This window comes from Schistocerca cancellata, chromosome 6 (assembly GCF_023864275.1).
Source record: "Schistocerca cancellata isolate TAMUIC-IGC-003103 chromosome 6, iqSchCanc2.1, whole genome shotgun sequence".
Classification (NCBI taxonomy): domain Eukaryota; kingdom Metazoa; phylum Arthropoda; class Insecta; order Orthoptera; family Acrididae; genus Schistocerca; species Schistocerca cancellata.
In genome coordinates, this window is record NC_064631.1 from 608,279,738 (window position 1) to 608,304,753 (window position 25,016).

At 40.6% G+C, this 25,016-nt stretch overlaps 1 protein-coding gene across 4 annotated transcripts in view; it reads right to left on the reverse strand.

Moving 5' to 3' along the window:
* The window catches only part of LOC126088153 (low-density lipoprotein receptor-related protein 3-like), a 108,125-nt gene that overhangs the window by 1,401 nt on the left and 81,708 nt on the right, over positions 1–25,016 (reverse strand). For 3 of the 4 annotated variants that reach the window (XM_049906272.1, XM_049906271.1, XM_049906270.1), the window contains exons 6-7: positions 8,764–9,075; positions 3,501–3,718 (exon numbers count right to left, since the gene is read on the reverse strand). In XM_049906272.1, the coding sequence (XP_049762229.1) occupies positions 3,501–3,718; positions 8,764–9,075 (530 nt within the window). The remainder of the gene's footprint in view (positions 1–3,500; positions 3,719–8,763; positions 9,076–25,016) is intronic. The other variant, XM_049906273.1, reaches the window with a different exon arrangement.

Consider the following 25,016-nt stretch of genomic DNA (forward strand, 5'->3'; position numbering starts at 1 on the left):
CCAAAAAGAAGATAACATATAATGGAAATTGCAGAAAAGATTCCACTTTTACACATCCAACCTGAACTGTTACTGAGCAACGAAACCAATTTTGCTTTCTCATCACATTTGGATACTGTCAGAATAGCTAATGGGAAACTGGTTCATCTCTCAACCTCTTCCCACATAGCCTTTGTTGATAAGTCATATAATTTGTACCAAAAATTTGATCATAAATACTGTGAAAATAATTGAACAACTTTGATTATGTTGTAAGGGAACGTCCTGGCAGATTGTAAATAATTTAGGAGTAAATGACACAACTTAATGAATAGAGAGGCATTGATTTATCGACAGGGATATACACGACTACAATGTGCTGGCACAGTACACTGTGCTGAGGCTGCAGTTGGACTGTGATGAGGGCTTGTGTCAGGTGGACTGGGAGAGGAGACAAAGGAGGGGAGAAGTTAGAGTCTTGGGGCAGGGTGGAGGTAGGCGAGGCGCAGGCCACTAGTGGAGATCGAAGCCAAGAGGATTATGGTAACAAAAGATTTGTAGCAATGACAACTCCGATGTACATAGTTCAGACAACTGTTGATGGGAATGGGGGAGGGGGGGGGGGGGAGGAAGGATCTAGATGGCAAGGATTGTGAAGCAAACATTGAAATTGAGCACATTGTGCTCAGACGTGTCTTCAGCCACTAGTTGGTCACTTCTGATTTTGGCCATAGTTTGTCAGTGGCCATTCAGCCAGGTTGGAAGCTGGCTGGTGGTTTTGCATGCATAAAATACTTTGCAGAAATTGCAGCAGAGCAGATGGATATACCTAACTGCATCCACTAAAGGCCCTGCCTCTGACTGGATAAGATAAGCCTGAGACGGGACTGGAGAACAAAGTGCTGGGTGGTGTATCAGACAGGTCTTTTATCTGGGTCTTCCTCAGGGATATGGCCCTTATGGCAAGGGGCTGGGAGTTGGCATGTCATAAGGATGGCCTATGTTATTGTATTGATTGGAAATGTGGTGGAATACAACTTCAGGAGAGATGGGAAGGGCTGTATGTTAAGATGTTCCTCATTTCTGCGCACAACAAAAAATAGCAATTTTGGGTGATAGGGGAGTTTCAGTGCGGCTGGTTATTGGAGATTGTTGGAGGATTGTGAGGGTATGGCAGAGGAAATCTGTTTGGATCAGGTCTGGGTTATACTGACAGCCTTTGAAGACCTTAATAAGACCTTCACATACTGGACTATGGAATTCTTGTCACTGCAGATGCATTGTCCATGTGTGGCCACACTATATAAGAGAGATTTTTTGGTGTGGAAAGGATGACAGATGTCAAAATTCAGTTAATGTTGATGGGTGGTTGGTTGGCTTAATGATTAAAGCGACAAACCCATGAAGTCGTACTTGGAACACACAAGTCAACAAAACTACACACCAAAGAAAGGCCTAGTCCACAAAACCCAAGGAAAGAAAGCCCCCAAGGTCTGCCAAAGGCCAACAAAGCCTACAGAAAGGAACAAGGAAGAAGAAAAGGGGGGGGGGGGATAGGAAGAAAGGTGGCCGAGTTCCCCAACACAGAAAGAGCAAGGGGGGACATCCCCCCCCCCCCCCTCCCCCGCTGCTTACCAGAGGCATCCCACTCAGCAATATCCAGGAAAGACTAGTGACACAGACAGCGCAAGAGAAGCACAGGAAAACAGAAAAGAATGTCAAGTGAGACAGAACATGGGAGAAGGGGGAAGAAGAGCAAAAAGAGCCAGTAGGGTGAGGACTGGGGCAGTCCACCAAGTCCAGACAGCCTGTTGGGACAGAGGACACAACAGAGCATCCTGCCAACCCCTCAAGGTGCTGACAAGGCTGAGGTGTCCTCCCTTAGAGAGAATGGTAAATATTCCTTTCATGAATAAACTGTAAAACCAGGTCAACTGCTGAGGCATTGTCCACTAACACCAGGATAGCAAGTCAGGAAGATTATGAGGCCGCCGCAGTGCTGCTAGATTAGGTCAGTCCAGCAAAATGCAGACCACCATCAAATGGGCGCCACAATGACAGTGGGGTGGATCCTTGTGATGGAGGAGATGACATGAGTCAGCCAAGTATGACAGATGCAGAGCTGACAAGGATAATGGAGTGCTAGCGAGAGGCCCACATGGAGGACCCCTACAAATTTGGCATGTTTTTTATCGCCTGTAGTTTGTTCGGCAAAGACTGAGTATACCGTTCTGTATTCCAAATCCTTAGTACGTGATGGCGTAATACCAATTAAAAGTCCAATTCCACAATACTGATCTCAAGACCTTGTCGGTAGCCAATTTGGCCAGCCTATCAGTGAGTTCATTCCTCGGGATCCCAATGTGATCTGGGTCGAGACAGGTGTCCCTGAGCATCCCTGTTCGAAGCTAAAAAAGGAACCCTGGAGAGTCAGGACCTAGGGACGGTGAGGGTTGCGCTGGTCAATAACTCGTAAGCTGTTCTAAGATTTCCAACAGATGAGGAAGGGCTCACCAGTGCAGCAACGAATATGGTCAAGGACAGAGATGGCTACCAACCCCACAGTGAAAATACTGCAGACATCTGGCAAGGAATGGAGTTCATTAAATCCTACATGAATGTAAGCAAGCCAGCATGACTGGCGATCATCACGCCATCAGTGTGGCCTACTTCTGAAACCCAAAACACACCAAGAATGGAGGAGAATTGGTGGCAGGTGGCCTCAGGATGAGCCAATCTTTTGGGCCTTGTGATACGTCAACACAGAGCTGTGGGCGAGGCAGGCACCATGGGTTGCCATTGCGGGAGGTGGATCTCCGTATCTGGAAAGAGGGGATGTTAGTGGGTGCTCCGGGGAACAGCAGATGCATAACCCATAAGCAACGAACTGCTGTTGGCACAGAACCCACAACGATGGAATCCTTGCATCCACTAGAAGGCTGATCACGGGGTTGGTCGAATACCGTAACGGGGTGTTAGGTCTAGCATCTACGATCTCGTAGGTGATGTCTAGTGGTCTGCGAGACTCCTGTTATCTAGACACGACTGGACCAATGCAGTGTAGTCATATTGGAGCAGAGTGGTCAGTGCCCCAATTGGTACTGCTGAGACACTGAAGAGCACTGAGGTGTGACCAACACATCTCCTTAAAGTTGATGAAGATGGGGAAGCCATGTCACGCAATCAGCTGATTGGTTGGTGAGATACATTTTGAGACACCAAGGCATCACCAATTTATTACTGGATGGAAGTGTGTGTGTGTGTGTGTGTGTGTTGTGGGGGTGTAAAATCATAAAGGGAAACCAAGAGATGGATAGATGGATACAGTAAGCAATTGCAGAAGGATGTACATTACAGTAGTTGTTCTGGGTGAAAAAGCTTGGACAGGATAAAGTAGCATGGAATGCTGCATCAAACCAGTCCTCAGACTGAAAACCACAACAACAACATACACTCCTTCCCATTCTTTCAGATATTAAAATCCTGCCCTGTGTAAAGCATGAAATTCCAATTATATTTACCTTGATACACCCTTGTTCATCACTTCCATCTTTACAGTTTTCTTGCCCATCACACCATTCAGAATGTGGTATATAATTTCCATCGTCACACTGAAATCTTCTATAGCAATTTTCCTCATCAGAATTATCCATACAGTTGTGTACTCCATCACACCGTTCAACACTGGAATAACATCCGCGACCATCGCTGCATTTATGCCTTCCTATACATGTGTCATCTATAATAAGAAAATTGATTCCAAAATCAGTTAAAATTTTTAATCTTACAAAGGGACCTTGTGTTCAGCCCTCTTTGATTTTCTTCATAAGTACAGGATTCAAAAGTCAGTGGCTAGACATCAGTTTTCTAAAGCAGTACGATATATTTGTCACTGTGTCAATTCTCACTAGCAGCAATTTGCTTTAAAATTCTGTGTTTATTATCAAATTGAAATGTTAATTAATAAATATACTGATTTGTAATTTTGTAGTAAAAGTAGCTAATTCATTGTCAATAACTCATTTTTATTCAATTATAATTAAAAATAAAATCATTTCAATTTGGGAAGAAGAAGAAAGATAGTTGTTGCTACCAGTGACGTCATGATTACAAGACCGATAAGACAAGACAAGCATTTAAAAATGCTGGAAACGTTTTTTGCTTAATAGTGTTTGCAATCTTCAAAGCCAATTTTTCTGTATGCTTTTGAGAAGCGCACAGTACTGTTACAGGAAACTGACCTTCAACAAATATTACAACAATGAAGAAAATCAAAGAGGGAAAGTTCCTAAGGCCCTTTGGTTAAGAGTTGTGTTTGGAACTCTCACAAAAATGAAATAAAATAATCGAAAACTGTAAATATTACTTATGGATACAACAAGAATGGCTATTAACTGCTGCACTAAGAAATGAATAAATCTGAGCAATATTGCACTTATCCTTGGCTCCCACAGTCACAAACTAGACCAGTTTCACAATATGTTACTGTGCCTAAGTGCAACCCAATTAGGTATTTCTGAGTTTCAGTGCTCAAATAAAGACATTTTAGAAGGCTTAAATATCTTGATCTAAACGAGATAGGATACTAAATGTGAAAATCATAAGTTAATTAAAATACTATAATATATTTTATTTATTTATTCAACCTGATCAAATTGGGACCTTCAGGTCCTTTCTTGCATCAGTTAAGTGTTTTACACATATAGCTCTTTTTACATCCCAATGGCTTATTATGAAAAGAATAGTTGCTACTCACCATACAGTGGAGGGGCTGAGTCACAGTTAGATACAACAAAATGGACTTAACCAAGTAAGCTTTCAGCCAAAAAGGCCTTCATTGGAATTAGACAATGCACACGCACGCGCACACACGCACGCACACACACACACACACACACACGCATGCACGCACGCACGCACGCACACAAATGCAACTAACACATACATGAGCACAGTCGCTGGCTACCAAGGCCGTCTTAGCTGTTAAGAGACGGCAATAATTTAAATAAGATAAATAGTAATAAAATGGTATTAATAGAATAAAAAATGATTTGCAACAATATTTGCATATATCTTATGACAATGTAATACTACTGCCAGAGAATTAATAGTATCGATACTAGCAGTATTTCTACTACTTTTCCCATCACTACTACTGCTGCTGATAACAACACTATAATAGCAGATATAAAATGTGTTTACAGGTGTACAAAAATTATATTTTCTGATATAGTGATTTCTGAATGGAAGAAATTTAGCTGGACTGCACCTGCTAATGACTTTAGGAAATGACAAAAGTCTGGTAGGAAATGAGTGTACTTAGTTGTAATTATGTAAGGAATGTGAGGAGGAACAAAGGAAAACATTTTATTGTTTTAGTGGATGCATCATTAACTCTAAGCTTATAGTTTACCTGTCTGGCAAAGTGAGACAGGCCATTCCAGTAGGATCCCTGCTAATGAAAAGTAATTAGAAACAGTAACTTAGCAATGGAGTGGGTCAGAATGAATTTTGTTTGACGGCAATGAGATTTTCTGCTGTGCTGTTCAGGAAAGCGCATTAAGGTTGGGAGAAATATGAAAGACTGTATACACCAATAAAACAGTAAAATAGATGGAATGTATGGAAATATCTGAAACTACCTGCACACAGGTACAGTATGTGACAAAGCAAGCTGGGATATTTTTTCTTCCCCTCTTGTTTTGCCATCTGCCTACTTAAATTCGTTTTTTTCATTTTTGAACCAATTACCAACAACATACGTAAGAATAATCTGTATTTTCAAAAAAGAGAAAGATTGGCCCTCAGTTTTAAAGAATGTAACACCAGATCTAATTTTGTGCTTAGTTTTATGTATGTACTTGATTTTCTAATTTATTTTGACTATTCCTAGTTGGTATCGGTTGTTATAGGGTGAAATCAGTAATTGTTTCGTAACTTAAATTCTATTCTTGATGGATAAAAAAATATAAAGTCTGTACTAAGTACAAACATTTGGAGAATAACTAATTGTATTCTTAAAGTATCTATTTGGCTCTATCCGAAAACACATTAGCAAAACCAACCCTTCATTAATTCCAAAGTAATTAACAGTTTTGTCAAAAGTATTGTTTGCATACTTAAATTTGTTAATTTCATGATTTAAACAAATAATTTGGACTAACTCATGTAGTAGAAGAAACTGTTAAAAGGAACCAATTTTTTGATGTATTCAGTTAATCGAACGAGTTAATTTTTAATTTTAATTTCCGTAAATTAAACTTAGAACAAATGTGTAGTTTCAGCACCTATTACTGAGTTGATATATAAGGGCCCGATTTTTGGTCATGAGTCAGTCAGTCCACGGCTGAGTTCCAGACGAAGAGCCTATGTTGATTAGAACAACAACAATGCATCAACTTAACAATGTAATAAGTGTTACAGAATTAGGCCATGTGTTAAAACAGTGACAGTGTCTGCTCCATATGTACCTTTCCATTCTTCAAGAACTGTGAACTTTGTGGTTAGGCTTTTAATGGTCGTTGTTCAACAGTAAACTATTGTAGCAGTATGTGGATGGTTCGCCTGCTAACTATTAATGAGGCTTACAGGAAGTTAGAACAAAAGTGCACTTGCCATAAATAACTGTGTATTATTGGGGGGTTGTGAAAAGTGAAAGTAAAAGACTGTGAAATGCAACTGTGCATCTGTCGGCTACATCATTTACAGAAGACAGTACCACACGTCCACCCCCTATTTTTTCAGCCAGTACGTTGACACCGATGACAACAAACGAAGAAACAAAAGAGCTCTGAATAGGTATCATATCCAGACATTCATCACCAGTTTCGAGTGCCCTAAAGCTTTCCTGACAAAGAGCTTGCTGGGTAACATTGCTCTCAACAACTGAAACTATACGCATTTGTCAAAGTTTTGTTTCATGTATGCAAGTTTTTAACACTTTCTGAGCACACTGCTGGGAGCTGATAAAAGGGAGGAATGGTAATGCACTCATATGACATTTGTAGCTGTAATGGTATTTTTTTGGATGAACAAACGGATTTTAGTTTTGTCATATGACAGTGCATCGCAAGAGATATATAGGTGCAACATCCACATTTTGAGGCAGAAAGCGTTGTGGCAGAGTACGTGGGAGAAATGTACATGTGGTGGACATGCATATGACAGCTTATATCACTAACAGCTTCAAAAAGTTATTATTAAGGCGAAAAGTTATCTTGGGGCAAAAACAGCATTTTGTGGTCATTTTACATGCAGTTTTATGAAAAGGACACTCTATGCATCGCTTTGACTTCATAACCACCCAACTTCTCATGTAATGTTACCCTCAAGTGTTAAAGATGGCTACACAGCACAACATGCTGGTACATCTCTCAAATACTGCTTCATGCCTGTGTCGTCATGACGATATTTTCTGATCTCTGATGACTGCATGGTTGCAATTACTAGCATCAGCAAATACGTGCTTGAATTCTTAACTTTGTTTAATGAGTAGTAATTTTCAAGGGTTTTAGCCTGATTTGCAATGTTATTCTTCACAGCTAATACGTAAATCCTGCATGGCAGATAAGCCGTTTATTGTGTTCAGTGCCTTTGGTCTTTGCCTTATTCCAACACGTTATATAATTTTTTGGCGCCTCATTAGTGCTGATAAAAGCGTGTATGGATAGGTGCATGCATGACATTATTTTGGTGCCACATACAAGTGAATTTACAGAATTGCTATTTTGTAATATAATGCTTTATGAAGCCACCGCATTTCCAAATAAAGACAGGTTTATTTTAAATGGTGGTTCAACTTCTTATTTAGTTATTGATACAAACTCTTTTTACAATTAAAGCACTTGATATTCTCTAATTGTGGGGAGAATGCACTGAGTGTGCATTTTGAAGTTACTAACAAAAAGTGCTCCAGTCCATGAGTTGGCATGATAGTATGCAGTATGAAGGTAAGTGTATTTTGAAGTACCACGCTCTTGTACACTATCTGCGCACACGCAAAAGCAGGTAGGTTTCTTTTTCACAAGACTCGCTTATGCTTACAAGAGCTGCATCAATGTACAGGCTTCAGGATTTTGCAGCATAAGGACATTAAAAGGATAAGGTAGTGGTGATTCAGTTCTCTTGCCCCCTTTGAAAAGTGCCTTGTTGAGCTCACTTCAGTCACTGGGGATAATTTAAGGCTCAAGCAACCTTCCACAAATTGTGAAGCTCATTCTGCAGCATGATTCTGTAAAACAGGAGAGATAAATTTCTAGAAAATTTTATACTAAAGTGACACATGTAATACAACTCACGACTTGGATTCGACTGTCAAAGTTCCACAGAGATATTGGTAACTTTGTTTTCACAAAAAACATAAGAAATTTTGAGAACCTTCCAGAAATGATAAATACTAAATAGCAACTATTTGCGGGTGATCATATACAAACTGGTGACCTGCATCACACCACCCAGCCAGCGATCCTAACTAGTATTCCACAATGCATGCAGCACAGCTTGAAACAATACAACTTTTATAAGCTTATTTAAAAGTCTATAAAGAAATGAATTAACAAGCATTCCATCAAGAAAAATTACAAAATCAAGCTCTAAATGAATCCAGTAATCCAGTCACACACTATGGCATTGTTAACTTGGTAATAGATTCTGTATGCGACAATATCAACAGTGGTCAAAATTTTTACTGCAACTTACTGATAAGAGATTATAGTGTCTTCCTCAAGAAATAAAAACAGAAAAAGCAGAAGTGAATTTCAATTAGTAAATACCACAACTACATACCACAGTTAGTTTCATCAGTGTTGTCAGCACAATCAGATTTTGAATCACACACTTGTTCAAATGTGTAACAACCCTGTCCAGAACGGCACGGTCGTTCATCTGAAGAGCACTTATGACGGGGACAGTTTTCCTCATCTCGGCCAGACTGACAATCTAGCTCTCCATTACACCTTTGAGTTTCATTGAAACAGCCATAACTATCTCCCATACACGGAGCTCCTGGTTTTCCAGAACAGGAAAACATACTGCACACTGTTAAGTCCTGCACACATCTTCCATCAGTGCAATGCATACAATCTTCATAATAATCATCTAAAGAAGGGGGAAAAAAATCAACATATAAAAAATTGTTGCATAAATTATTTTAGGAATGAAAACTAACACATTCCTTTTTTCCCAATGTCTAGCAAATACTTCAATTTTCTCACAGATTCATACAACTATACTGGAAAACTACGACTGTTCTGACCTCACTGTGGTATGGAAATATACCAGGCACAATGTTGAACTGAATACAAAGTAATGTTTTCCCTTTATGTATCTATCTCTAATGACCTTATCATCAATAGGGCAATAAATACCAATCTTCCTTGCTTTCCTTTTATGTGTGCAGTATTAGAACTGATTAAAAAAAATGATATTCTTTCCCACCATTTAAATTCTAAGATAGTATTGCTGGGCAATACTTGGCTTCAGGAGGCGAAATGTTCATTACTGCCAACAGACACATATAAAAGCACATAGCTCTGTCCTAGATTTTGGGATTATTCGGTCCTTGCTCAGGTTGGTGAGAGGGATAGGTTGCAGAACGTTGAAAGGGCCCCCACCTATTTGCGAGGATGAGGGGAGACCACAAGACTATGGGGGAGGTGTTGAAGAGAGCAGGAGGTTGGTCCAGGTTGCACACTGGTAAGCACAATGCTAGCCTCAAGGGGGGGGGGCAAATAGTGCAATTAATGACTGGGAGGAGAGGGGGAGTGTGTGGAGAGGGTAGACATAAATACAGACCAAAAAGTAAAACAAAAACACAATGAAAAAAATAATGAAAGAAGACATATTAATAGTAATGTAAATCATTTAGCAGTAAGGGAGACCACTCACAAAGTAGTAACTATTATTAATTAATGTTTCTCCTGAAAAGCAAAGAGTGAATTATCAGGTGGCATATTATGACAACAAACTTTTACAAAAACCTTGCATATAGCAGATGTATTAAAATGACCACACTTTAGTGTAATCAAACAAGAACTTTAGCACAGTCCTCACAACCACTATCAAAACTAGCAGGAGAAGAGTTGCTACCAAGGATATGCAAGCTAAAAATAATAAAATCAAAATGAAACACAACACATAACTTGGTTATTGCTGATAGTACAATTAGTTTATGAAAAACACAATTTATTATCAAGAAATTCCTAATCCTTGATAAGTTTAACTACAGTCAACAAATTATTTTTAAGTAAATTAATTTGCTTAATATTTTTCTCCTCAGTGCTCAGTATGGGTGCCATGCAGGCTAAGATGGGCAGGAAAAAGCTGTTACCAGTACCAATGTACATACAGAAAAACGTACCACACTAGACATACGTAATCCGTATGTCTATAGTTCTACATGCAGATGCAAGGATGAGATTTTCCAGAATAGTGCCGAAGAACTATAATTCACAATGCAAAGGGTGGCTTACAAAACATCCACCTGAATACTTCTTGTGTACTGCCAGTCAGTCTGGAACCCTTCACACGTATGACTGAGAAAATATATATATATATATATATATATATATATATATATATATATATATATATATATATATATATATATAACTTACAAAGTTTGCCATGGTAATCCCATTCCTGATGTCCAGGCGGAGCTTCAAGGAATCCTCAGAACCTTAGGCCCCCTACAAAACCTTTCACCTGACTCCATCAACCTCCTGACCCCACCAACACCCCGCACCCCTACCTTCTACCTTCTTCCCAAAATTCACAAACCCAATCATCCCGGCCGTCCCATTGTAGCTGGTTACCAAGCCCCCACAGAACGCATCTCTGCCTACGTAGATCAACACCTTCAACCCATTACATGCAGTCTCCCATCCTTCATCAAAGACACCAACCACTTTCTTGAACGCCTGGAATCCCTACCCAGTCTGTTACCCCCGGAAACCATCCTTGTAACCATTGATGCCACTTCCTTATACACAAATATTCCACATGTCCAGGGCCTCGCTGCGATGGAGCACTTCCTTTCACGCCGATCACCTGCCGCCCTACCTAAAACCTCTTTCCTCATTACCTTAGCCAGCTTCATCCTGACCCACAACTTCTTCACTTTTGAAGGCCAGACATACCAACAATTAAAGGGAACAGCCATGGGTACCAGGATGGCCCCTTCGTACGCCAACCTATTCATGGGTCGCTTAGAGGAAGCCTTCTTGGTTACCCAGGCCTGCCAACCCAAAGTTTGGTACAGATTTATTGATGACATTTTCATGATCTGGACTCACAGTGAAGAAGAACTCCAGAATTTCCTCTCCAACCTCAACTCCTTTGGTTCCATCAGATTCACCTGGTCCTACTCTAAATCCCATGCCACTTTCCTTGACGTTGACCTCCACCTGTCAAATGACCAGCTTCACACGTCCGTCCACATCAAACCTACCAACAAGCAACAGTACCTCCATTATGACAGCTGCCACCCATTCCACATCAAACGGTCCCTTCCCTACAGCCTAGGTCTTCGTGGCAAACGAATCTGCTCCAGTCCAGAATCCTTGAACCATTACACCAACAACCTGAAAACAGCTTTTGCATCCCGTAACTACCCTCCCAACCTGGTACAGAAGCAAATAACCAGAGCCACTTCCTCATCTCCTCAAACCCGGAACCTTCCACAGAAGAACCCCAAAAGTGCCCCACTTGTGACAGGATACTTTCCGGGACTGGATCAGATTCTGAATGTGGCTCTCCAGCAGGGATACGACTTCCTCAAATCCTGCCCTGAAATGAGATCCATCCTTCATGAAATCCTTCCCACTCCACCAAGAGTGTCTTTCCGCCGTCCACCTAACCTTCGTAACCTCTTAGTTCATCCCTATGAAATCCCCAAACCACCTTCCCTACCCTCTGGCTCCTACCCCTGTAACCGCCCCCGGTGTAAAACCTGTCCCATGCACCCTCCCACCACCACCTATTCCAGTCCTGTAACCTGGAAGGTGTACACGATCAAAGGCAGAGCCACGTGTGAAAGCACCCACGTGATTTACCAACTGACCTGCCTACACTGTGAAGCGTTCTATGTGGGAATGACCAGCAACAAACTGTCCATTCGCATGAATGGACACAGGCAGACAGTGTTTGTTGGTAATGAGGATCACCCTGTGGCTAAACATGCCTTGGTGCACGGCCAGCACATCTTGGCACAGTGTTACACCGTCCGGGTTATCTGGATACTTCCCACTAACACCAACCTGTCAGAACTCCGGAGATGGGAACTTGCCCTTCAGCATATCCTCTCTTCTCGCTATCCGCCAGGCCTCAATCTCCGCTAATTTCTAATTTCAATCTGCCGCCGCTCATACCTCACCTGTCTTTCAACATCATCTTTGCCTCTGTACTTCCGTCCCGACTGACATCTCTGCCCAAACTCTTTGCCTTTACAAATGTCTGCTTGTGTCTGTGTATATGCGGATGGATATTTGTGTGTGTGTGCGCGCGAGTGTATACCTGTCCTTTTTTCCCCCTAAGGTAAGTCTTTCCGCTCCCGGGATTGGAATGACTCCTTACCCTCTCCCTTAAAACCCATATCCTTTTGTCTTTCCTTCTCCTTCCCTCTTTCCTGACGAGGCAACCGTTGGTTGCAAAAGCTAGAATTTTGTGTGTATGTTTGTGTTTGTTTGTGTGTCTATCGACCTGCCAGCGCTTTTGTTTGGTAAGTCTCATCATCTTTCTTTATAAATATATTTTTCCCACGTGGAATGTTTCCCTCTATTATATATATATATATGAAAATGTCTGCTTGTGTCTGTGTATGTGTGGATGGATATGTGTGTGTGTGCGCAAGTGTATACCTGTCCTTTTTTCCCCCAAGGTAAATCTTTCCGCTCCCGGGATTGGAATGACTCCTTACCCTCTCCCTTAAAACCCATATCCTTTTGTCTTTCCTTCTCCTTCCCTCTTTCCTGACGAGGCAACCGTTGGTTGCGAAAGCTAGAATTTTGTGTGTATGTTTGTGTGTCTATCGACCTGCCAGCACTTTTGTTTGGTAAGTCTCATCATCTTTCTTTTTATATATATATATATATATATATATATATATATATATATATATGGTTATAATAGAAGGAAACATTCCACGAAGGAAAAATATACCTAAAAACAAAGATGATGTGACTTACCAAATGAAAGTGCTGGCAGGTCGACAGACACACAAACGAACACAAACATACACACAAAATCCAAGCTTTCGCAACAAACTGTTGCCTCATCAGGAAAGAGGGAAGGAGAGGGAAAGACGAAAGGATGTGGGTTTTAAGGGAGAGGGTAAGGAGTCATTCCAGTCCCGGGAGCGGAAAGACTTACCTTAGGGGGAAAAAAGGACGGGTATACACTCGCACACACACACATATCCATCCACACATATACAGACACAAGCAGACATATTTAAAGACATGTCTGCTTGTGTCTGTATATGTGTGGATGGATATGTGTGTGTGTGCGAGTGTATACCCGTCCTTTTTTCCCCCTAAGGTAAGTCTTTCCGCTCCCGGGACTGGAATGACTCCTTACCCTCTCCCTTAAAACCCACATCCTTTCGTCTTTCCCTCTCCTTCCCTCTTTCCTGATGAGGCAACAGTTTGTTGCGAAAGCTTGGATTTTGTGTGTATGTTTGTGTTCGTTTGTGTGTCTGTCGACCTGCCAGCACTTTCATTTGGTAAGTCACATCATCTTTGTTTTTAGGTATATATATATATATATATATATATATATATATATACCTAAAAACAAAGATGATGTGACTTACCAAATGAAAGTGCTGGCAGGTCGACAGACACACAAACGAACACAAACATACACACAAAATTCAAGCTTTCGCAACAAACTGTTGCCTCATCAGGAAAGAGGGAAGGAGAGGGAAAGACGAAAGGATGTGGGTTTTAAGGGAGAGGGTAAGGAGTCATTTCAGTCCCGGGAGCGGAAAGACTTACCTTATGGGGAAAAAAGGACGGGTATACACTCGCACACACACACATATCCATCCACACATATACAGACACAAGCAGACATATTTAAAGACAAAGAGTTTGCCCAAACTAATTGCAGTGCCAATTTCTAAGAGGGGTCGGAAAGGTTGTAGCTAAAGTAACTTTACCTTTCACCTTATCATATAATGACTTCAAAACACCAAAAACTAAATATCTGACATTTTTTCAATTCATATATTAGTCTTTCTGGTTTTGTTCTTCTTAAGTTGAACAACACATGTTTCTGCTTCATAATGTTAATTATAATTTATTTCAGTGTCCTCAAAAATTTTACTTTCGGCAACACCTGGTCACTGACTGATCTTTGGACATCTTTCTCACTTTTCTCAGCCACTTTTCTAACTCTGGTAGACTACGTACACAATGAAATTTACATATGTGCTTGTACTCTGCAAGGTAGGGTGTGGTAGAGGGTACACTAATATTACTACCACTTCCTCCCTTTACTCCTCCATTCACAAATTCCAAGTGGGAACAACAACTGTCACTAAGCCTCTGTACGAGCTCTAATTTAAATGATTTTGCCACTGTATAAGGGGCAGTCAAATAAAAATCAAACATCCACCGGTTCCACTGAAAAGTAATCACCACAAGTGATAAGACATTTATCCCACTGGGAGACAAGATGACCAATTCCTGTTCATAAAATGTGGTCAGCCGCTGACGGATCAACCCACTCTTGCATTTCCTCATCCGACTGAAACAGATGTCCATGCATGTCTTTCTTCAGTCACTAACAATCACACGGTAAATGATCTGAGCTGTGTGGAGGGTGTTACAGAGTTTCCTAACCAAATTACTGAAGCATAGTCTTCGTATGATTGGCCAAGCATTGTAGTACAATACAATGATACCATCTGATAGCATTCAAGGGCGTTGCAGCTTTATGGTGCATTGCAATTTCTGCAAAGTGCCTTCACAGCACTGCACACTAACTGTGGTTCCACACTTGAGGAACCTGATGAGCACAGGAGTCCAGCAGTCAAAGTTGCACAATAATGTCTGCCCTCGTACCCTCAATCAGAAAAATGCTACACTTCAGCAATTCTGTATCTGCCTCTACATCTACATTTACACTCTGCAAACCAGTGTGAAGTGCACGGCACATACCACTTATTAGGGTTTCTTCCCATACCATTCACATGTGGGGCACGGGAAGAATGATTGCCAGGTTGCCACAAGTTTCCCGAAGTGAAATCCCTTAATTTTTCCATGATTTTCATACAAGTTTTAGCATTTTTCCCTGAGAAATTCTGGATCTCAAAGGTAAGTAAAGACATAAGTTGACAAAATAATGTATGGACTTCTGTATTTCTCCCCCGTGTGAGCAAAAATCTTGTACTAACATCACCATCTTTTGTAATGAACTGTTTTTAGATGGAGAAAGCAAGCCAAATGGTAGCTGTGTTTCATTAAGACCACTGTCATCATTTTAATTCAATAAAACACACTGGGTGAAAGAAACACACATTTCACACAAAAGATTTAAAATACCAATATCAAAAATAACCTCAGAAAAAAGGCCTCTTGAAAGAAGTGTATAAGGCACTATAGGTGACTGCCAATAAAATGTTGGTTTTACTATGTTTGTTATTGTCATTTATTACCCACTGTGTTATGTCTATTATTTTACAGGTATTGTGTGACTTTTCTTTCAAGAAATATACGAGTACATAGCATAAACAATGCCAGCGACTGCTACAATTTTCTTCTTCTTATCGTCCGTACTTTCTAATATATAAGGTACTTTTGAAGTGCCAAAATGTACTACAATAAATAAAATGTGTATATAATGACGCACTGTACAATGTACTTGCTGTGAGACAGTCACAATTCCTTAAATCCATCACCCGAGGCCTCTGGTCTGTCGAGGAACACCTTGGTCCTGTGTCCGTGGATAAACCACAAAAATCCACCGCATTATGCCACACAAACTCAGATCCAACCTATGGACAGATCTACGAGACTAGATCTGACAGGCAGGACCTGCACATTAGTGGGAAACAATGGGCTTCAGAGCGGCAGGCCCGATCCATTAGGGATACTCAAAGAAATGGCCTGCAGTTTTGGCCCATTGCGGAAATCCACTCGTGAGGTCAGCTATTCGTGTGTCACAGAAGCCATGTTGATGAAATGAGACTGCTGTGATCAATCCATGCAATAGATAACTTGTGCAAATACTCTGAGAATCAGTACTAATGGGGATAGGTTGCAACTTACTAAATTTTCAGTCACAGTCTTTGACAGAAAACGAGAGCACACACATATTCACACACTCAGACACAACTTGTGCAAACATGACCGCCGTCTCTGGCCGCTGCATCAACAATCTCTGAGAATCAGATCCAAACAAACCACTCCTCATGCCTCCTTGCCTCTTGTTGGCAGCTGCTAAGCTAGTGGCAAGAAGTGGTGGCAGCACTCACTGCAAGCTGAGAGGAGTGGTAGGAATTCCCTGATATTTCACCGACACATTTGAAATTCCCTGATTTCCAGAACTTGTGGCAACACTAGACTGAATGCCTCTGTGCGTGCTGTAATTATTCTGCTATTGTCCTCACAATCGCGATGTTAGTGATAGGTAGGGGGTTGTATTATATTTCTGAAGTCATCATTAGAGTCGCTATTTGGTGGGGTAACACTCCTTCATCCTCTCTACAGCCCAGATCATTCACCATAGATTTTCTCACTGATGGTGAAGAAAGACCTATATGGGCATTGGTTTTAGTCGGACGAGGAAGTACAAGAGTGGGTGCGGTTGTGGATCCGTTAGTGGCTGACCGCGTTCTATGGGCCAGGAATTGATTGCCTTGTCTCCCAATGGGATAAACATCTTAACATGTGAGGTGATCACTTTTGACTAGAGCCATTCCATCGTCTTGTTGTGGCAGGTGTTCAGTTTCATTTGACTTCCCCTCGCAGATATTTTCAAAGATATAGTACATGAGCGATAGTAATGTGTTACATGACTCTTCTTGGAATTTATACTTAGAATTTTAACACTAAACTTTCCATGATGCATAACATCTACCTTATGGTGTACCATCAGAATCTGATGCACATCTCCACACTTAAGCACTTACTTTATGATCTTATTTGGATCTTCACTAGCTCTTCTATTGATCGCACTCAATAAGTGTCCCAGATTGATGATCAACATTCAAGAATTTGTTACATATGAATCTCCACAATGTAATATAGTACAGGAGACTATATTAATTTGTATCAGTAATGTAGGAAGTAACTGTTGATGTGTCAACAATGCAGGAATATATGAATGGCAACTGACACTGCATTCCAGTGTCACTTCTATGCAAGCTCGCTTGTGTGAACTTTCAAAGACTGTTGTCTTGACCTGGCATGTTCTTTGTTTAGTGTGAAACTCTCTCTGTAGTGAGTCTCTCATGAACATTCGAAGGAAAGCTCCTCTGCTCTTATGCAGTTGTTTAGTGGCACATGATACAGAATTGTGTGGTGAAAAAGTAGTAATAAAAAATAACAGGTCTATTTGTATAGGTGCTTCTATTGTTAATCAACAGATGAGTCCTCAAAATTCAAGTGACAACTACTGCAAATCATCTAACTGTGTGCAACATTCCGCTGATTCTCTACTGTGATATCGGATGACAAAGTAAAGTCTGATTGGGAACTAAGATATCCTATTATTCAATCTTGTTCATCTTACTATTTCAGCACACTTGAAACCTGTTCCGATCAAACTTTGTTTCTTGAAGAGTTGCAGGCAGTGCTGGAAGTTAAACACGGAAAAAAATTCCCAGATTTTTCTCGAATTTCCTAGTTAAAAATACGCTTTTCCCTGGGTGAAAACATTTATTTCCCCAGGCGAAAGTACAGTTTTTTCAGGTGAAAATATACTTTCTTCATGTTAAGTGACAGTGTACTTTCCCTCATAACTGTAAAAACTTATCAATCCCTTGAATGGTAAATATTTTTATACCAGCATAAAACTTCCCAGCACTTTAGGAAAAGAGACCAAGCGGAAAAAAACCCTCTTTTTTTCAAAAGACCTTTGATGAGCAGCAACTTGTACGCTGCATGTTTTCTTGCAATGTGTTTTTGTCAGCCAGTCATAGCTCACATCACGGTATCTCGTCAGCCAATGACAATAGATATTCAGAGCATAGAACACGTGGTGTATAGCTACAAGAAAAGCTAAGCTTTCACATATAATACTGGTCTTTATGTTTGTGTTACCCTTTAAGATATATCAAACAGAAATGTGCCAGTAACATTTTAAACAATGATGTCAATGTCTGATCTTCTGGCCTGAAATTTTTCTAAGTGGCTGGTCTTCAAAGTGTTAAGTGACAGTCAAATGCTCCACGATTTACGAAATTCATCACACATTTTCACGCGTCTTATAATTTATCTTGCATAAATGGAAATTTACTTTGATGGCCTTCAAACCACCATTTGCAATATTTCTTCCGCAGCCTGTTAGAACAGTTAACAGTTTTGACATCATGCTCATACAAAAATTTAACTGAAAACTAGAACAATGGAAAATTCCTGGAATTCTAAAAAAATCCCTGTTTTTCCCAGTTTTCTCCTGGATGGAAAAATTCCTAGGTTTTTCCCGGATTTTCCAGTTGTCCCAAGGCACATACAGCCTGTTAAAAGAGTACAAAATCAACATCCAATTGTAAAAATACATACAATGCTTCTGATAATCAATGTATTGTATATTGTATTGTACTCTTGTGTACAGTGACCATTAACTGTAAAGTTGTTTTAACATTCGAAGCATCACAATCATATGGAAAATGATCCAGTCCACACGTGGTCTGTCTTATTTAACAGATTCCAATTGAGTGAATGTGTAACAAGTTTTCTCTTCTCCATATAATGTCGTAAGTATTGTAACAGTTGCTCTTCCTCTATGGTTTGCACCACACCTCCAACGCAGGACATAACGACACAGAGTAAACCACCTGACACGCAGGTGCTGTCAATGTGGCACAATGTTTATTGTAGTCCCAGCTTGCAGATACCCTGTACAAATCCATTTCATGATACATGTGCATGAATAAAACATATATCCAAACAGTGAATTATCCAATTCATTACGAAAACAATGGCAATATCATGGAAAGGATAAACTGCATTCACCGTATAGAGGCTATGTTGAGTCACAATCGAGCACTATAAAAAGAATGCTTAACATGGGAGGTTTCAGCCTAAAGGCCTTCTACACACACACACACACACACACACACACACACACACACACACACACAAAATTACTGTCTCTGGCCACTGAGACTAAAGTGTGAGCAACTGGGCATGAGGGGAGAAGTTATCTGGGTGATGGGGGTAAGGAGGTGGCTGGGGTGGGGAGGGGTAGGGATAGCAGGATAGGGGTGGCTTGGGTACAGTAAAGTGCTGCCTGTGGGAACATACAGGGATTGGGTGGGGACATGAAGGTGCAGTCTGAAGGGAGCGGAAAAGGAGAGAAGTAGAGGAGGGAAAAAAACTGTAGGTGCATCGATGGAATAGAAGTCTTTGCAGTGCTGGAGTGGGAACATGGAAAGGGATAGGTAGGTGATGAACAAGAACTGATGAAGATTGAGGCCTGGGGGTTTACAGGGACACAGGATATATTGTGGGAGTTCCCATCTGCACAATTCAGAAAAGGTGGTCTTGACAGGAAGGATCCAGATGTCGCAGACTGTGAAGCAGTTAATGAAGTGAAGGATGTTGTGAAGAGAAAAAGATTTTCTGTGCCTCATCTATTCAGTTACCCACCACCTTCCAAAGTCCCACTGTCTGGCCACAGAAGAGCATTCCCTTCATGACTCAGCATCTGACAGAACTGGAGGAACTGAATCACATTCTCATATTCTCCACCAGGGTTTTGATTTCCTCTTGTGGTGCCCTGAAATGAGGAATACCCTACTCACTATCCTTTCCATCCCTTTCACAGTGGTATTCGTTGCCCACTGAAACATGCAGTATCTCCATATGTCCCTATTCCACCCCTGCTCCCAGTCCCTTATTCCATAGCTCATAGCCCTGTAATACACCTAGATGCAAGACCTGTCCCACACATCCTCCAGTCCAGTCAGAAGCATCACCTATCCCATCAAAGGCAGGGCTACCTGTGAAACCAGTCATGTGATCTACAAGCTGTGCTGCATTCTATGTGGGTATGACAACCAACAAACTGTCTGTCTGCATGAATGCCCACCAACAAACTGTGGCCAAGAGACAGCTGGACCAAACAGTTGCCGAACATGTTGCCCATTACAACACTTTTGACAATGACTGTCTCGCAGCCTGCAACATTGGATACTTCCTCCAGTCCAATCAGAAGTACCACCTGTCCTATCAAAGGCCGGGCTACCTGTGAAACCAGTCATGTGATCTACAAGCTAAGCTGCCACCACTGTGCTGCATTTTATGTGGGTGCAACAACCAACAAGCAGTCTTTCCAGCTCTTCTTAACTGCACAAGTGGGAACTCTCCCTGCAACATATCCCACATTCCTGTAACCTTCCTTGAGCCAACCTTCTCCAATACTACAAAGCCTTCTATTCCACAATGCACTCAACGTCTTTCCTCCCAATCTTGCTATTCCTCCCCCTCCCCACCCCAGCCTCCTCCTTACCCCCACTACCCAGATTGCTTCTCGCATCATGCAAAGTTGCTCACAGTCCAATCCCGTGGCCAGAGACAGAGGTCATGTGTGTCTGTGTTGTCTACTTTAGAAGAAGGTCTTTTGGCCGGGATGCAGTCTTTTTTGTTGTTCCTGTTGGCGACTGGCGACTCAACATCTCCTCTATATGTTGAGTAACTATCTATCTTTTTCATAATACTGTCATTATTCCATTCTCAATTTTTCATGGACAGAAAATAAAAATTTTAGCTTTCATTGGTTCGAAAAATGTTTTTCCACTTCTTCCTGGCTCTACAGCTGTTGACGGGCTTTGGCCTACTCTAGAACATCATTCCATTCATTCCTGTCCCATGTCTTGCGTCGCCAACCTCTAACACCAATAACATTCCAATTTTCTTATATGTCATCCATGTATTGATGTGTTAGTCCTCCCCTCTTTCTTCGTCCCACTGGGTTTTGCACTAGTGCTATTTTTGTTAGGTTCTCATGTTCCATGTAAGAAACTTCAGCCGAACCATTTCGGGCAGTTTATGTTTATTTTAATGAACTTCATGTTTTTAATAGCTTTATATAATATGTGAAGTTCAGAATTATATCATCTACACCACACTCCATCTTCATTAGTTGCTCCATTGATTTTGCATGACACCTTTCTTTCAAAACATTAGCTCTTCACATTGTTGTGTCAGTGTCCTTCAGTTTTCTCAGCCATATGTTTATACTGGATGTATTAAAGTTTTATACAGCTGACTCTTAGTTCTTCTGGACAGAGTTCTGGAGTTAAGTTGTGGGGCCAGCCCATAATAGTATTTATTAGCTAGGTGAATAAGCTGCTTTATTTCCATACTAATATCATTCTATGAGGTCACCAAGAGATTCTATTTGTGCCTCATCAGTTTCTAACACTGTATTTAGTTCCAGTCATACTGGTCACATGATTTGGATTTACGATGTCCATTTCCAGTCCCATTTCTGTTGCTCCTGCCACCAGTGACCTATACATTTCTTTAGCAGCCGATTCTGTTCTTGCAATAATAGCCACGTCATCTGCACAAGCCAGAAATGCACCATTTTATTATGTATTGTGCCTCTGGGGTTGATTTGAGCTGTCCTTATAATCTTCTGTAGTACTATGTAAAACGCATACATTAGAGTGCACCCCCTTGCCTTAGTTCATAGTTAATTTCAAAGCTTGCTGTGTTGGAGCTGCACATTTTAGCGATTTTAATCAAGATAAACTTCTGCTGCAGTGTTCTTCTTCGACATGCCAGTGAAGAAGTGTGCACAGGATCATCTAAGTGAAAAATCTGTGCAATATACATGTTTATTTATATATAAAAGCAACTTAGGAATTTTCCCTTGTGTGAGACCACATGTACAAGATCGCATGTCAATTTAAAGTTCTAGATTCACATATTTTACTGTTCACGTCACTTCTTCTGCGTAATCTTTCACTGATTGCACCCATTTCTGTTGTGATATATTGTGAAATTTTGTACATTTGCAAATGCCATGATGAAATAGTAATATTATCGTAAATTATAGGCTTAAACTAAATTGCGTGCCTTTAAAATTTTTGAGAACAGTAAGTAGGCCTATCCTCATTCAAAACAATCATTCTCTAATTTCACTGCACAATTACGTGAGAAATACGTTAGTTTCAGAATTTTCAGTTGCTTCCAAAACTTTTTCATAAGTTATCAATATGAGTGTTTTGGATACGTAATTTATAGACTAGCAAATCAGTGTTTGTGGTTTACAGTTCAGCCAATGAATAATACAGCACCCATGAATTGTATATCAATGCAAATAAAATGCATTTTTGAGAATTTTCGGAAGCTAGCTTGTACTTCGCATAATCCATGAGCAATTTGTAACAAATTGACTTCTGTGATTTAGTTACTGTAGCAGATTTTCTGACTAACATATTGTGTTATGCCTAGTTTTCCCTTAAAGAGGAGCAGCCCTAAATATCGTCTGCATTTATTGTAAATTAACTCTGTTTTCATGTTTCTAACAGCTATAGTTAACATCAAAACATTTTAGGAAAGTAGTAATTTTTACACAGGTTTTTGTGTTGCCTTAATAGAAATCTCATTTTGTGTATCTGCTTTAATTCTCATAGGGAATTAGCAATTTTTTAGTTCAACAGATTAATAAAAGATAATCAGAGGGTTTAACTGAAATTTACTTGTTCACTGCCTTGTAATACATTGCACTGACCAAAATGCAGTCCAACTGTGAATACTGCTCTCAACGATGGAATATTGACATTCGTAAGCAACTGGAAATCGCCCTCACTGCTGTCAAACCATTGGCAGCTGCTGCAAATCGGTGTGTTGGAGATCTCCCGAGAGTCGTGCACCTGCGTACCTGTACCAGAGGTACTTCAGGTACTACCCTCTTCTGCGGATCCTGTCTCCTATGCAGAAAGTAAAGGGTCTGTCATTATCTGTCTACTTGACTGCAAGTGGTATCTCAATGGTAGATCTTGGCATCCTGTACAAGGAGGATGGGGACCAGGGAGGACTCAGGGAGTTCTACTAATTCCTCTAACCAACAAGCCTGAGGTGCTGTATTTCACTGAAACTGAGCCAGCGGGACTCAATTCACCTGCTCTGGGTAAACCTGTTTTGCCCAGCGTCAGGACGAGTACAGCGAATGTTGGTACCCCTTAGGGAAAGGGGAGCAACAGACAGGAAAGGACACCATGTGCACTCAATGTATATGCCTGGGGGGCTCATTCAACATGTTGAAGAGGCTATTCCAGCAGCCACTGCGTGAACAGGGAGTAACAAACTGCAGATTGTGGCACACGTTGGAACAAAAGGTGCCTGTGGCCTGTACTATTATGTCTTTCTTGGGTCATTCCAGCGACTGGCAGAGAAGGATGAGAAGACCAACTTCCCGTGTGGAGTTGCAAAGAAGCTCACGATTTGCAGCACTAGCCCCAGAACAGATCACGGCCACGAGATGATTGGTCAGAAGCCATAGCACACGTATGCTGGTGCTGTTACGCTCTTGGAAGTATGTCCTATTTACGTATAAGATATATTATTACTATGTCATGTTAAATGAAATTTTAAGATATTCAAATGTATTAACAGCCATCAATGTTTTTCTTAATCACACTTTAGCTATGTAGTTTTGATTTCAAAAATTGTGTACAGTCACAACCCCTGCACTACTGTGCTCTGATTTTTGTGCTATTAACGCACAGTACGATAATGGCTTAGGCTGCTTCCTGTTCCGTAGTGAAAGACGCACATGGAACATGGTTAAAAAAATGCCAAGAAATAGCTTGCTCTTAATGTTTTTCATAAATTTACAGTGAAAATCGGCTTTGAAGTTTTCTGATGAAGCGTATTACATACAGTTGAAACACAAACACACACTGAATATTTAGCGGAATCAACAGAGTAATAGATTGATAATTTACTACAATTCACGGTTCCCTGGTTCGAATCTTTTTTGAGTCTTCTTCTTCTTCTTTCTTCCCCTCTCATTGAATCTGAAATTCCTACATCTCGTAATTACAAAATTCATCATAATTTTTTATGAATAATGCACATCTTATTGTTTCTAATTACATATTGCATGCAAAATTCCAGTTTTCATTTCAAATATAAATTCTTAATTATCAATATTTTATGAAAGACTGTTAATAAAAGTTGCTCGACTTAAGAAAACATAACAATTTAATTTTTAAGGCAAAAATGAAAAACCAAATACTCTTTATTTGGACTATGTCTATCAGTTTCTATCACAGATGTAGATAAGTGACTTAGAAACATTAAAAACAATCATTTTCACAATGTCAAGCACACCATACGAATGCTGCATTTTTACATTTGCCACTGTGCCATTACAATATGAACCCAACAGAACTGATCTGGAGCCAAGTGACGGGATTTACGCCAAGAAGTAACAAGACTGTTAAGCAGCCAGGCATGCTGGAACTAACGCATGGAGGTTTTTCACCTGTCGCTGCCAAATGCTGGCAGGATATAGAAAGGCTCATCATAAAAGAGGAGGAGAAAATGCAGCACCTGGTTGGCTTCGTGGATTCTGTTGTTGATAGGCGAATGGTCAACATAGGTTTCTTGGGAGAATTTTTAGAGAAGTGTGGTTCATTTGTAAAGGAGACTGCATATAGAATGCTAGTGTTACATTTTATTGAGGACTGTCTGAGTGTTTGGGATCTGCACCAGGTCGGATTAAAGGAAGACACTGAAGAAATTTAATTTTTTTACCTGCAGGTTCAAACAACATGCAAGTATTACAGAGATGCTTCAGGAACACAATGGAAATCCCTGGAGGGAAACCGACATTCTTTCAGTGGAACCCTATTG